The sequence below is a fragment of the Scophthalmus maximus genome, chromosome 2 (assembly GCF_022379125.1).
Source record: "Scophthalmus maximus strain ysfricsl-2021 chromosome 2, ASM2237912v1, whole genome shotgun sequence".
Lineage (NCBI taxonomy): Eukaryota > Metazoa > Chordata > Actinopteri > Pleuronectiformes > Scophthalmidae > Scophthalmus > Scophthalmus maximus.
Genome location: NC_061516.1, coordinates 22,156,009 through 22,171,085, shown reverse-complemented (window position 1 = coordinate 22,171,085; position 15,077 = coordinate 22,156,009). Strand labels below are relative to the sequence as shown.

General features: G+C 45.2%; 1 protein-coding gene across 2 annotated transcripts in view; it reads left to right on the top strand.

Annotated features, from left to right (window-relative positions):
• The window catches only part of ssh2b (slingshot protein phosphatase 2b), a 17,686-nt gene extending 2,609 nt beyond the window's left edge, over window positions 1-15,077 (top strand). The window contains exons 2-15 of one of the 2 annotated variants that reach the window (XM_035624831.2): window positions 2,213-2,256; window positions 6,841-6,953; window positions 7,079-7,143; window positions 7,224-7,345; window positions 7,458-7,523; window positions 7,619-7,684; window positions 7,839-8,033; window positions 8,175-8,268; window positions 9,077-9,205; window positions 9,563-9,609; window positions 9,838-9,984; window positions 10,121-10,321; window positions 10,498-11,563; window positions 12,035-15,077. In XM_035624831.2, coding sequence (XP_035480724.1) covers window positions 2,213-2,256; window positions 6,841-6,953; window positions 7,079-7,143; window positions 7,224-7,345; window positions 7,458-7,523; window positions 7,619-7,684; window positions 7,839-8,033; window positions 8,175-8,268; window positions 9,077-9,205; window positions 9,563-9,609; window positions 9,838-9,984; window positions 10,121-10,321; window positions 10,498-11,563; window positions 12,035-13,381 — 3,702 coding nt within the window. In that variant the 3' untranslated portion in view covers window positions 13,382-15,077. Of the gene's footprint in view, window positions 1-2,212; window positions 2,257-5,043; window positions 5,572-6,840; window positions 6,954-7,078; window positions 7,144-7,223; window positions 7,346-7,457; window positions 7,524-7,618; window positions 7,685-7,838; window positions 8,034-8,174; window positions 8,269-9,076; window positions 9,206-9,562; window positions 9,610-9,837; window positions 9,985-10,120; window positions 10,322-10,497; window positions 11,564-12,034 lie in introns of those variants that run through there. The other variant, XM_035624830.2, reaches the window with a different exon arrangement.

The window sequence follows — 15,077 nt, the reverse complement described above, 5'->3', positions numbered from 1 at the left end:
CTGTGTTGCTGTCATGTGATGTGTGTATGTGTGTGTGTGTGTGTGTGTGTGTGTGTGTGTGTGTGTGTGTGTGTGTGTGTGTGTGTGTGTGTGTGTGTGTGTGTGTGTGTGTGTGTGTGTGTGTGTGTGTGTGTGTGTGTGTGTGTGTGTGTGTGTGTGTGGAGTCTTGTGTAAAACTTTGCATGACATGGCTGCTGGCTGTTGTTTTGTTCCCCCCCTCAACCATATGTACTTGAACCTTGCGTTGAACCATCCAGACTCACTGGTATGTGTCTGCCTCACAATAAGGGTGTTTGTAGTGAAAACACACAAACTGTGTTATATACACTTTGACGCATTTATATTGCCCTTAAGGTGGGGGGAATCTTTATTAGTTTTAACTTTGGGGAAACTAATAAAGGTCAGATGCTGTAACATCTCCTGTCCTGCAGAAACCTGCTCAGCCTGAATGATCGGGCTAAACATTTCCATAAATCCTTGCACATTTTCATATATGCAAAACCTCTGTGTGTTTTCGCATCTAAACAAAAGTTGGGTGATGTCACAATGTAGGACACATTGATTTGCTTAAGTCACCATTAAGTGCAATATATATCTTAATAGAAGCAAAGTATTTAGGAGTTATTAATTTCTTCAAAAGACATTGCAAAAACACAACTTCACAGTCAAGCAAGTTGCAAATTATCAACTCATAATTTGCAACGTCGGTTCCAGTTTGACATGAATTTACATGAGGCGTTTCGACAATCCACATGGATCTGTTTTAAATATTCTTTGTGCTATTGAACCTGAGAACCCAACAATGGACACCTGCTTTGGATACTAAGAGGGCGAGGACGTCCCATTGCGCCGGGCAGTAAATACTGGCACCCTGACCCTTCTCTGTTTTACCTTCAACAACACCCAAACTTTTGCTACCTTGCACTCTCACTGTAAATGTTATACACAGATGCCGTGCGCACACTTTGTGTTGACCATATGAGGCATATTTGTGCTGTGATATAAATTTTCACCCACCCAGGTAGTTCATCTTTTTTATCCATGCTCAATGTGACCTGTCGTTGACCTGTAATCCATTCCTTCCCTTTTTGAAGCTGTTGTTGTTTCTGTAATGTTGTTAAGGCCAGTTAAGCGTTCATACAGTGAAAAAACATTTTAGTGCCAGGCATCACAAGATGGAACACCACAGTTGTTTATCTGGCACTTATCCTTTGCCTTCTCATTCAGCAAAGCGTAATATTCCACAATCTGCAGATCTTTGTCTCTCTCGTTGTGTCTCGTCTTCCTCGACTTGTTTTTGCGTGTGAATATGTTATTGTCCGACCGGCCACACCTTAAAAACAGACTGAGGTCATTTTCCTGGAGAGTGTTTTAATTGAGTTGAAGCTGAACTCTGCTCTCCCTGCTGTCTCTCTGCTCGCTGTGTGTGTGTGACTGATATTCTTTGTTTTAACAGACAGTGGGATTTATTTCCTTTACATTTTCTTAGCTACTTGTTTGGTTTGAAGACAGCCTTTGCCATCAAGTAACAAGTAGACAAGTTACAGATACCTTTACAGAGCTTTATAAACTTAACTGAATACTATGAGACCAAAGTCGTGCTTTTAAATCATAGTAACTATTCACAATTCTGTCTTTATAAACATTACTAATATTCTTGCACTTCACCATTAACAATATAAACTATATCCTGCTGTAGCAAAGAGTTCAAAAGAAGTTCTAAGAAGAATGTGTTCACATTGCAGTTGAGGGCTGGTCTGTTGTGTTTTGGCACAGTTTTGTGATGCAAACGTGCAAGATATTTAGGTTATCCAAATGAATCATAAAAAACAAATAATCACAATCTCTCACAAATGACTACTGAAGAAATTTGAGTGGTGGCATCATCGACTGTTCAGTGTATGGCTGAGATTTTGCATGTGTGAAAAATTAAAATTATTATTTTGAATGGGTTATTCTGGCCATCGTCATAGAGCAACAGTGACTCTATTAATCATCTTGTTTTGTGCAACCCCCCCAAAAGTTCAGTTAACTCTCATATAGAATAAAGAATATCAGCATCTCTGAAGCTATCATTTGTAATACATGAACATCCTTAAAATGTTATGTTGATTTTAGTCTCAAATTATGTATTTTTGTCTCCAGCCCAGTTGTTGACTGTATTATTTTTTTCTGCATTATTAAATTCCATTTTCTCATGTTATCTCTCTAGGAGTCCGGGAGTGGGGAGGATGACCGTCGCTCTCAGCCAAGGAGGTAAGATATTACCCTATATTATGTGTTATATCCTGCACAGTCTCAAATATTGCGACCTCAGCCCCAAATTAGAACCCGGGGCCTCTTCTGTGGCCGCTGCCGACCCCTCATCTGGAAACAGGAAGTAGACTTTACCTGCAGAAGCACTAGATGACTAATCATCACATATGACGTGTTGGGGCCATGCTTTACAGGATGTGCTTCTTTTGTTCTTGTGCTGTGAAAAAGAGCTCCTGTCGTCTTGTGTGCTGTCCGTTGTTGCCTCAGGCATTGGACTGTAGTTGGGAATCTGGTTTTTCCCGTTTCACTCAACCACGTTTGCAACTGGTTAATGCCCTCAGGAAATGTCTTTGTCCTCTATGTTTATGATAGCAGTGAATCTCAGCTGTAGTTACACTCTCACTTTTCCTATGTGTTATTTTGGCCTTTTTTATGAAATCCCCAAATCCTTTGACGTGTGATGTAATTAACTGTGGTTTGCTGACTGTCCGTTAGAGGGCAGAAGGCTCCATGTGAGTCAGCTCTGGGTATGTGGGTCAGAGGAGCTGCAGTGCTGGTCCAGGGGCTGATTGGTAGCCACTCCCTAAGTCAGAGTGCCTCTGTGTCTGTCTGGTCACTGGAGCTCTGTGCCATACTGAGAGGGCTGTCTGTATTTGTGCAGCTGGGAGTGAAATCTATATTCACATAGCAGGGCTCTCTCTCTCTCTCTCTCTCTCTCTCTCTCTCTCTCTCTCTCCCCCCCTCCCTCTCCCTCCCTCTCCCTCTGTGTGTGTGTAAGGGATCAGTTGTAATTTTGATTCGCAGTATATAATATTTAGTTTTTTTGACTCCTGTCACTCCTGCAATCCTGCAATCATCCTGTGTGTGTGTGTGTGTGTGTGTGTGTGTGTGTGTGTGTGTGTGTGTGTGTGTGTGTGTGTGTGTGTGTGTGTGTGTGTGTGTGTGTGTGTGTGTGTGTGTGTGTGTGTGTGTGTGTGTGTGTGTGTGTGTGTGTGTGTGTGTGTGTGTGTGTGTGTGTGTGTGTGTGTGTGTGTGCGCGCGCGCCCTTCAAATCGGTAGGTAAAGGAAACACTGAATAGCCTTGGGTGCACTGTATTATACATATGTGATCTGATCCCAGAGGCGACTGTCTGTGTGTTTGTATACGTGGAGACATAAGAGCAACAGAGGAGTGTCCGGTGTCTGTCTGCATGTAACAACCACATGTCGGCCTTCACTGCTCGTCATTGGACGGTGTGAATTTCGGCAGACAAATGGATGGAACTTGAGAGATGAGTCCGAAAAACACTCAGAAAAATATGCCAATGGCTGAGAGTCCATGAGCTACGAGGCAGGATTATGGCCCATGATGGTTCCTGGCGAGACCCTACAATGCCTTCACAAAAGATGTGACACATATTTTTCTCAAGGGAGATGGAAGAGAACCGGTAGCTGAGGTTTTGATTGTGTAGCTGTCAGATTAATCAGCTGTTATCATTCAGCAATGAAAACATTTAAAAGAGAATTTAAGTCTTGTTGGTGTAAGCTTTGTGTTCTTTAAACATTTACAGTACGGCCAAACCCTTGACCCTCTGCGGTATATCTCTGTCTCCTTCAATGCTTCCACTAAATGACAGTGTTATTGTTACACCATCTAATGTACATAGCTCAGTATATTAAATCAACTGTCTCAGCGGTCTATTAAATAAACAGTCTTCTGCTTCTGAAGATCACTGAGAGGATCAACCCACTTCTTCCTTGCTGCTGAATCGTGTGTGTCTTAATCAAGGAGGTCAAAGACATCAGAACGTGTGCAAAACACATATGTACACATACACAGTTGGGCCTAAAAGAAAAACACCACCTGTGATATGAATTGGCAGGTCGGGTGGTGGCCACACATTTACCCTCGGTTTTGTAAACTATCTTATGTATTGAAACCACGCGCAGCTCAAGCAATAAGGTCAAGTTTCCCTTCGGTTCACCGTTCTGATTTCTCAATGTCCGTTGTGGTGGTGGTGGTGGTGGTGTTGTTGTTATGCTGTTGCTGGAAGGTGTCAGGTGTTGCTTACACTGGTGAGAATTTTCCCTGAAAGACTACGGGCCTAGAGTCGGTTACACAACTTTGTCACCCGTCCTCCAGTGGCAGGTTTCAGACAACACACATGTGATCAGTGTTTGGCCAACACTCTCCAGTGGATGTCCCTGTGGGTACAGGGGTTACTTAATGTGTAATCAGGAGAAGTGTTTTCATGGCAGCTAAGTTACCAGGTTTCTGAGGATGTTGTCATGAGAAGAGCGGAAATTATCAGTGGGGCCAGGTGCTATTGATAAAAATGACACTAGTCTATAACACATGAAACCCTCGGAACTACATTTTGACTGTTGCCTTCATTAAAGCGATAGTTCAGTGATTTTGAAGTGGGGTTGTATGAGTTATTTATGCATAGTTAATATATTACCTTATGGAGATGGTGATCAGCGATGCCATTTAAAGGAGTTTGGAGGGGAAATGGAAGTAGCCTAAGTCTCAATCCCACTGTTGCAGAAGGGACCACCAAAAAACGTCTTTTTCATCACAAACTTAAACGGATGTCTGGCGGGAAACTGAAGCAGTGAAAAAAAATACATCCATACCGTACAATTGAAAGGATATATTTTTTTTAGGTAACGTTTTAAAATGTGGCGAAAAATGTTTTTTCTTCCATTTCCCCTCCAAAGTCTGTTAAATGACATCGCCGATCACCAATCTCCATAAGGTAACATATCAACTATGCATAAAGAACTCACACAACCCCACTTCAAAACCACTGAACTGTCCCTTTAATGTCGTGTTGTTGACCCGCCGTCACTGTGGCACCAATGATGCCTTGACGGCCCGTGATTGGCCCGTGTGAGGCTCCTCCCCCCGGTCAGCGGCAGGATGTACCGCAGCCAGCTGCAGGAACAACAGTGAGCAGATGTCACAGGCCACCTGCGCCCTCTGATGATCTGTCAATAATATATTTGCATTTCTCATCTCTATATCATTAGGGCCTTTTGCCCAACTCTGCGATGTCCATTCAAAACAAAACGTGAAAGCTTTTTTTTGCAATTTTCACAACTACCGCGTCAGTGCGGAGCGACCACCTCCAACACGCCAGCGGCGACTGGTCGCTGACTGGACAACCCCGCTTCCGCGCGCCCCCTCCCCGCCGCCGGAGCAGCGATGCCTCCCGGTGTTGCCACCGCGCCACGGAGCTCGTCGGCGGGCTGCTTCTGCGTCTGCTGCGGGGCGACGACGAGACCGTATTCCACCGAGAACTCCGTGATCTCTCGGGGGGAAATGTACCAGCTGTAAGTTCAACGAATACTCTGCGTATTCATTGCCTCGGGGGCTTTTCTGTGCATTTAACTATGATTTGCAGCAACATCTTGAGGCTGCTGTATTCTCAAGCAGTGTTTTGTTTATGTAGTCTGATCCAGGTTGTACAATATAAGAGAGGGGTTAGAAAGATTTTTTGTTTGGCATGAAGCCTTCATGGAAAATCCCATCTTGACACATTGTCCTGCTCTCCAGTACTTGGCAGTGATCTGGTTATGTGACAAAGCCATGTGGTTTTCCCATGATGACCTAGCGGGAAGGATGTGACAGCAGACTCACTCAGTCGCTGGAGGAAGAGGTTTTCCTTCCTTTGCCTCTTGTGCAATGTGTGCTGGATGTCATGTTCATCTGCTTGCAACTGCATCTTGGCGGGGCACTGCAGCAAGTGCCTGAGACGGGTTGTTCGTGGACCAGAAGATGTGATGAATCTTGACAGCCGATTGTCTTCAGAGGACCAACGTTGGCGATGACACTGGCATTTATTGGCGTTTGATCAGCCAAGTCAATAACAGTTTGTCTGCACTTACCCATAGACATCTGTCTACTGTGCGTGTGCATTTACACTGAGTGAAAGAGTGTAAACTCAGCTGTCAGCCTCTGCCCTCTCTAACAGGACACAGGACAGGGGATATTCCAAAATGTTTGTATATTTATTTCTACATGCCATGTGGCCAGCCAGGGTTTTGCGTGTGTGTGCGCGTTTGCACAATCCCTGTTGTTGGAGAGGGAGTTGATCTCTTTCCCCTTGAATGTGAAGTGTTTCTCTGGGGGACAATCATCCTTGCTGACATTCATGTGCCCCATTTCTTTTTTAAATTTCTTTCATAAAATGTGACTATTTAGGAATCTGTTTGTCGGTAAATGTGAATTAATACTGTGTTAAAAAAATCTATATTTCTAACTTGGAAATATAACAGGATATTTTTAAAGCCACTGCTCTGGAGTTGTCTTTGTCTGTTGAGCCTCCTGTCATTTTTTTGTCCAGCTCCGTTTAGCCAACACATTATTGGAACCAGCAGCTGTTTGTACAGGATGTCAAGTGTATTTTCTAAGAAAACATAAGATTAAGTCACCATTATTGAGATACCTTCATTTTTATGATAGAAGTCCCCATACACAGCTGGAGCTGGTTGTGGACTGAGTGATTGTTGTGGGAAACAGTTAAGGATGATTCTCTTTCAAAAATTATTTATTGATGCTTATAATTCACTTAATTATTTCTTTTCCCTCGTTCTGTCCAGCATCAGTGAAAGTTTCCTGACAGTTAAAGGAGCCGCTCTTTTCCTTCCACGAGGAAATGGCTCCTCCGCTTCCTCTGCGTCTCGCTTTTCACAGCTGCGCAGCAAACATGCAGGTAAGGTCAAAGGTGTTCCTCCAGATCAATGCACTGCTTTTATTACACAAGGTGTCATTTATGCAAAAAACCTGCAGAGTTTGACACTAGTAAAAGTGGTGTTTTATCATCTCTCCGCTTACCAGGAGACATCCAGCAGCACCTGCAAACCATGTTCACTCTCCTCAGGCCAGAGGACAACATCAAACTGGTGGGTACACACTATAACAAACACACATATTAAAAATGAGTGGTAAGACTGTCACCCAACTGCATGTGTTCTTCTCTCAGGCGGTGCGTTTAGAGAGTGTCCACTCGCACATCACCCGCTACATGGTGGTGGTCTCAACCAACGGCCGTCAGGACACGGAGGAGAGCGTGGTGCTCGGAATGGATTTCAGTCCGGTAGACAGGTGAGACAGTAACACACACACACACACACACACAAGCTTGTGTGCGTCTGCCTGTTTTATGATACATTGCGTTAAGTGGTAACATGGCGTTTTTTTTACCCTCCCCTCTCAGTTCGTGCTCTGTCGGGATGGTTTTGCCCTTGTGGAGTGACACGCTGATACATCTGGATGGAGACGGGTGAGAAAACCTCCAACACCACATGATTTTCATTCACAGAGCAAACACTAATCACAACACCTGTGTGCTAAAAAATGTTTTTTCTTCTTCCTCAGGGGTTTCAGTGTGTCAACTGATAACAGAGTGCATGTTTTCAAGCCTGTGTCTGTGCAGGCCATGTGGTGAGTCACACGAGTTGGTAGAAATGGATATCTGTGTCTCCCTTATATTGTTAGCAACTGTTCATCTTGGTGTCAAATTCTTTGTGCCATTTATTAGAAGCCTTTTTTATGTCATGATCTCAATCTCTCTTGCCTTTATTCCCCTACTCCACAGGTCGGCCCTCCAGTCGCTCCATAAAGCGTGCGAAGTGGCTCGTTGTCATAACTACTTCCCAGGCAGCTTGTTCCTCACCTGGGTTAGCTACTATCAAAGCAGGGTCTCCTCCGACCAGACGCGCATCAATGAGTGGAACACCATGCAGGATGTGCAGTCACACCGTGCCGACTCACCCGTCCTCTTCTCTGATGCGTAAGGATCTAGATCATGCGGAATATTTTTTCCCTATTTTATTTAATCTCCCTTGACAGTATAAACATGATTGTATCTTCTTTGGAAACTAATTTGCACTTCTATGATATATCCTATTTCACTATCACTGTGTTTTTGCAGACCTACAGAGAGAGAGCTAACTGAGCGTCAGATCAAAACCAGCCTGAGGGAGATCATGATGCAGAAAGACCTTGAGAATGTCACATGTAAAGAGGTGAGTCACGGCTACAGATGTAGGTCTCATCTGAAGATGCTCCAAACAGATGCCCTCACCATGGAAACTTAGGCTACATCCACAATATACGTTTACGCCTGCCTTCCACTCTACTCTGGAGTTTTCAAGCACCTAAAACTGAGAAGTTCGAAAAACGATGCTGGCCCTCCTTTAGTTTGAATACTCCAGGTTTACCTTTTAGTCTAGACCGGCAGAAATGGAGATGTTAGAAACAATGACGCGGTTGCCAACATTACAGTAGCTTCCTGATTAGGGTTTTATCAGTCATGATTCCACCTCCAGCAGTGGATGTAAAAGACACCCCGCATGTCTCCAAGAAAAGAAAACAAATCCTTGTCTAACTTTTCACTTTTGCTGTAACTCCTTCGTAGTATTTTCTGCAACTAAGCAACCAACTGCAGAGTAGACTGTCTGCTTCCTGTTTACACCAACACAGACATGTCCGGTGTACATGAATGGCCATGTGATATGCGTTTTCAGGTGTATTAGTATGGCAAGAGATTTCCTCTGATACAGAACTAAAACACTTGTTTGGACGGAGATCGTTTTCATTTTAAAACGCAGTTTCAAAAATGAAAAGTATTAATATGGATGAAGCCTTCACTCTGAGTCGCTCCCAAAATGGAATAGTTAAAATAAAAAACACCTACTCCTCAAAATGATTCTTTTTAAGTCATTCATATTTAACTTTGTTTGTATAATTGTAATACCTGCATTTTAGGTTTAGTTTAGCAGTATTACAATTTCATCTGTGTCTCCCTGTTTGCTGTGTGGATGTGCTCTGTAGATCCGAACAGAGTTGGAAATGCACATGACATGCAACCTGCGCGAGTTCAAAGAGTACATCGACAATGAGATGATTGTCATTCTCGGCCAGATGGACAGTCCCACAGAGATCTTTGATCACGTCTTTTTGGTAGGTTGACTCGCAGCACCTCTGAGCAGCAGTGTTGCTCATTACACGGAAATCAACAGGATGAAAAAACTGCATGAATGAATGAACAGGTAGATTTCAGATTATATTAGTGAGAACACTAAATAACAGAAAGTCTCAGTTCTTAGATATGAAGGATTGATACTTTTTAGTTTTAAGTGTATGGACATTGGTTGTACATCAGGACGTCTTTGGATCCCAATTTTGAGGTGCTTTGTTCTTGCTTGGTTTTGGAGCGCACATTGGACACAAGGCCCGTCTTTCCACAGGATTTCAGCATTATGAAACGCTCAGTGGAAGTCTCTGAATAAGTCTGAGGATTGCTTTTGTTTCCTACAGGGATCTGAGTGGAATGCATCCAATTTGGAGGAGTTGCAGAACAGCGGGTAAGGACGGGGACAAAGACAGCAAAACCCACCACACAGAACAAGTTGTATTGAAGTCAGTGAAAACAAAATTTTGAAAGATGAGACCCTCACAGTCATTTTGTTTGAATGAAATTAAATGTGTAAAAAAGGTTAGGGTTAGGGTTTGACATTTATGATTCTTCAAGCTGTTATCCAAACAGGCTCAGTGTAACAACTTCACATCCAATAAATCTCATTCTCACGCAGGGTTCAATACATCCTGAATGTAACAAGGGAGATCGACAACTTCTTCCCTGGTGTGTTTGTGTACCACAACATCCGTGTGTACGACGAGGAGGCTACTGACCTGCTCGCCTACTGGAATGAGACCTACAAGTTTATATCTAGAGCCAAGTGAGTTTCAGAAGACTGCGTGTTGTGTTTGTTTTTTTGTCATTTCTCTCTGACCTACTTGTCCTCCTTTAGTCATTTTTTCAGCTGACAAAGATAGACTGATGTATTAATGCTCGACCCTTTACATCCACACCAGGAAAGCCGGGGCCAAGTGTCTGGTGCACTGTAAAATGGGTATAAGTCGCTCTGCTGCCACGGTGATCGCGTACGCAATGAAGGAGTACGGGTGGGAATTGCAAAAGGCCTTTGATTACGTCAAGGAGCGTCGCACTGTGACCAAACCTAACCCCTCTTTTATGAGACAGCTGGAGGAGTATCAGGGCATACTGCTGGCCAGGTACCCACGTGAACACACACCAACGAGTATATGTCATGTGTTGCATTTTGCAATGATCTTAAAATACATATATTGTCACGTTTTTGCATGAAGAGGATACGACTGACATAAATATACTATAAACTAAGTTGTTTTTCTTTTTTTTCTTTCCACTTTTTTGTCACTTTCTCCCACAGCAGGCAGAGGCACAACAAACTGTGGCGTTCCCACTCTGACAGCGATCTGTCCGAGCACCACGAGCCGCTGTCTAAATCCCACGCCCAACCTCACAGCCTGGGTCGCTCCAACCCACACAACCAGACCAGCGGTGCCCCTGGTCCCTCTGTGAAAGAACTGCTGGAATCATTGGGAAGTTCGGTCAGCGCTGGCAAAGCAGCACACTCCACCAGTCAGCCCGATACCGGCATCCAGTCCAATCGGCCCAGCTCTGCACCCTTTGAGAGGCTGGCGGCTCTACCAGACGATGCTGTCTCTCAGAGCTTGGAGACTCCGTCTCAATGTGCTGTAGCAAAGAGCAGCCAGCTGGATCCACCTTGGCCTGAATCCACAGTCGGCTCTGTGTCTCCGTTATCTCCTCCGCTTTCCAATGGCTTATGTGATGCCGAGGAGGAGCAGCCCCCGTCGCCTCTTCTCTCCCAGCCGAGGGCAGCCACTGTGGTGCCCGAGTCCCAAAAGATGGACATGGTAACTGTTGCAAAGAGTGTTTCGGTGGGTCAGCCTCACCCGCCTCCGTCTCTTCACCACCTCCCACCGTCTCCTGCTCCCTCCCCGTCTCCCGCCCAAACGGATGAGGTTATCGGACCGCTGGTGTCGTCCTGCGCTCAGCCTGCGACAAAAACGATGCTGGAGTCGGTGCCTGAGCCCATGACGGCACAAACACCAAAGACACAATCCGCTGGAGCCCAGTGTCTGTCTGTACCAGTGCCTGTCAAATATCCAGACTGTGATCAGCAGCTGAGTGGCTCTTCTTTGGACGGTTCAACAGCCAGCCCTCCCTCAACTACTGATTTTATCAGTGATCCCAGTGCCATTCCACTAGACAATGAGGTGTTGTTTGGCCACAGTGCAGATCACATTAACTTTTTCAGTGCCAGGGAAAAGTTCAAGGGAATGAGTCAAGACGGTAAAACTCGCTGTGCTGCGCTCCAACAGTCGCCCCCGCTGAGGAGTTGTGCCAAGGATCAGCAACAGATGCTCCAGGAGGTCTCCGCTGATGAGGGGAAGGAGGAGGAGAAAAGAAAGGTGAGGCCATCGCTTGGAGCAAAACCAAATTATTGTCTAAGCTTTGGGTCAAATAAACTGTCTTCAAAGCGTCGCTCAGGCTCTTCTTACGCTCTGAGGGTCGCAGTTTGGTTGTTTTACGATGGTGTGCGGATGTTCTCTTTTTCAAAGAGAGAGACTTGTTTGTTTGTGTAAGATGTAGAATGTAATGGAATATAGGCTGTTGAAGTATCGCGTAGATCAAATTAAAGAATATTTGGAAGTAAATTGAACCCACAGCAGATAATATGGGTCTCAAGTTATTTATTAGTGCCAACAGTTCAACTTTTGAGCCCTTGAGTTCAAGGGCACCACCTGGTGGCAGAAAAAGTAGAATGCTCCATTAAACATCTGAATTTGTTTTACTGTAATGTCTCCTGTGTCACTTTATGGATTAACACTTGAATTTGGCATTTAACCGAATCTTTGATGGGATCTCTCTTTTCATTGCAGGAAATGACTGTCCCTGTGCAGGCCGCAGGACTGAAGCCGACAGTGCACACAGAGACTTCATCTGTTGGGCCTCCTGAACAACCAGAGCCTCAGGGCCCTCAGGACCAGGAAGTGAGTTTGTCTATGCAGGAAACGGAATATAGAAACCTTTCATCGCAGAAGGAAGCCGAGAATGGGAAAGAGGAAGAGAAGAACAAAGAAGAAGAGGAGGAGGGGGCGGATCCCGCTCGACTCTACAGCGATTGGACGAGGGGCTCCGTGCGGCGCGTCACGAGACAGCTGGAGCAGAAAATGAAACAGGAGCACGACGTGCCGACAACCTCTTCTTCCTCTCCACCGTCACTCTCTGGTAGCACATCCTGCTCGCAGCGACGTCCGCCCAGCGTCCATTCTGTGCCGATCCCTCATTTTCAGGATGCGTCAGTTTGCTCGCAGTTGTCAGTAGTTAACACTGTGCAGGTGGAGGGTGATGGGAAGTTTGGACAAGTTCAAATTGAGAGTGCTGATGTAGTTGAGATAGAGGCACTGGGAAATAACGACAGAAGCACAAAAGGACACAAACTCCAGCCTGCTGATACTAGATTGCTCTCTACCTCTTATCCTTTCCATCACTTCACCCACTCTCCCTTTGCCTCCGTGAACTTCCTGTGTCTGGAGGGCGTGACCGAGCTGGAGTCAGACATAGACTGGGAGTGTCCCGCCGAGGGACCCCACAGAGACATCATCATGCGAGAGACGTGGGAGACGTTGTGTGAGCTGGGCGCCTTCCTGCAGCAGGTGAGCACGAGCGGAGCCTGCAAGAGCGGCTGCATGGAGCAGGCTTTTGGCTTCGGTGCCGGAACCACTCAGAAGCGAAGTAGCAGCATCCAGAAGAGGGCCCGAGAGGTGGAAGCAAGGATTCGCCAGGCGGGGCTGACCCCTCCGTCCCTGATGAAGCGCTCAGCCTCTCTGGCCAAACTGGGATGTCTGGAGCTGCTCGCCAACGAGCTGAGCGAGTGGGAGCTCAGCCGCTCCGCCGTCTCTCTGCCCTCAGATCAGCCTCCAGTTTACACAAGCGACGAGTCCAAGAAGCAGCGGGTGCACGGCTCTCCCCCCGCAGCCGCGGACCAGCAGCCAGAGGTCCCAGGGGTCGACGTGGAGCGGCTCTCTGAAGCCGAAGAAACCTCAACAGGAATCTCTCCACCATCATATCAGGGTCAACAGAGAGGGAAGGTCGGCAACATTTGCCCTGATTCTCTGCATTCGCCCGGGCTGACGCTGATGACCACAAGGCAGCAGTACGGAAGGACTCACCCCCTGAGGAGGCTGAAGAAAAGAACTGTTAGCACCCTTTACCACACCATGTAACCCTCACGGTGTGTGTGTGTGTCTGTGTGTGTGTGTATGAGAGAGAGAGAGAAAGAGAGAGAGACGGGGGGATAATGTGAACCTGTGAGAAATGGAGGTTTGAGTGTAAATGTGGGGATTTGTTCAGCAAAACAAACCAATGCCTCTTGCCTTAAAGGAAATGTTTAGTCGTTTCTGTATGGGTTTTTTTCTCCAGCACATCCGCAAAGAGCCTCTGTGAAAGCCGGCATGCGAGACGTTTGTCTCGGTTGCGAGGCCAGTGACGAGGCCAGTGACGAGGCTATGAAGGTTCTGGTTAACTGAAAAAAAAAAACGGAGTTGAATTAGAACGGCAGCAAAACACAATCATCTAAATATTTATGGGTGACATGTTTCCAACGTTGACACGCCTGAGCCCACACACACTTCACATAACCACTGGTTTCTCCATCAACAGTTTGATTTTTTTTTTTTTTTTACTCGATTGTTGGTGATAGACTGAAGAGTTCAACCTGATGTTAGGAGGAATGTAGCACGTTTCCCCTCTTCTTTCTTTCTGCTCTCATGTCTCTTCATCAATATTTTCTACAAGTTGTGCTACGTGGTTACCAAGGAAACGACACCGCTCTCCCTCCTGCTGCAGTCTGACAGAAAATGAATCAAATTCAACACTGACACAAACTCCTCAAACCTTCAGAGAAAAGGATCATTTTAAGATAAACTTTGGTTCATTTGGCAGGAATACAAACACAGACTTTCAGAGAGCAATGAATCGAGACACACACACACACACACACACACGCTCAGGAGGAACCACTGATTAGTGTTTTGTCCCCAAAGAAAGGCGTATATCCAGAGATGGTGGTGATGGAGAGTTACAGTTGCATAGTTGTAAAGCGGTGTTTTGAAAGAGAAGAGGCATGCTGTGTATTTTATGTATTTTTTTGTTTTTGTTTTTGTTTTACTACACAATACCTCAGCACGTCTGAACCAAATCTGACCTGCACAAAAACCGTCAGGCTCTGGATTCCCTGGAATGTCCGTCTCAATCAGTAAACACAATTTGAATTCTCACTACTTGACAAACTCTCTCGAGTCCTCTCACACTTCTGATGCCACTCGGACTAGATGTTTTTATTTTAGTTTTGTACGTGTGTCTGAGATAAAGGTTGAGTTAGTTTAGGGTGGGGGGTGGGGGGTCGGGTTTTCTGCTCCGTTCTCTTTGGGATGTAAAGGTCTTCGTCGTGAGTGTCGACATTTAAGGAACTGTACATGTTTTTATATCTGGTTCGTGTCCACGTGCGAGTGCGACTGTGTAGCACAATTTCACCATGTGGGTGTGTACTTTTGTCCTTCTTTTCCTTTTTTAATTGATCGTTCTCTCCTTTGTACACTTTAAAGGAGTGTGCCTATGACTGGCAAGTGAAGCTTCTCTGCAGTCTATCAGAAATGTCTGTACAGAGACGTCTGTCATACCTGCACTTTACTCCCTTTTTTATTTTGTTTTAAATGTGGCTTCATTTTAAATGTCTTTTAGTTTTTTTAAATGTGTGGTTGCTACTTTTGAGGAGCATGCTTAGTTTGTAGAAGCTGGTATGTGTGTGCGTGTGTGTGTTTGTATTGTCAAAAATCGTTTTTTCTTTAATTTTAAACTATCAGTGTAAATATTCTTTTATATCATGTGCTTCAACTGTGACCATTAAAACAATGGAAATTA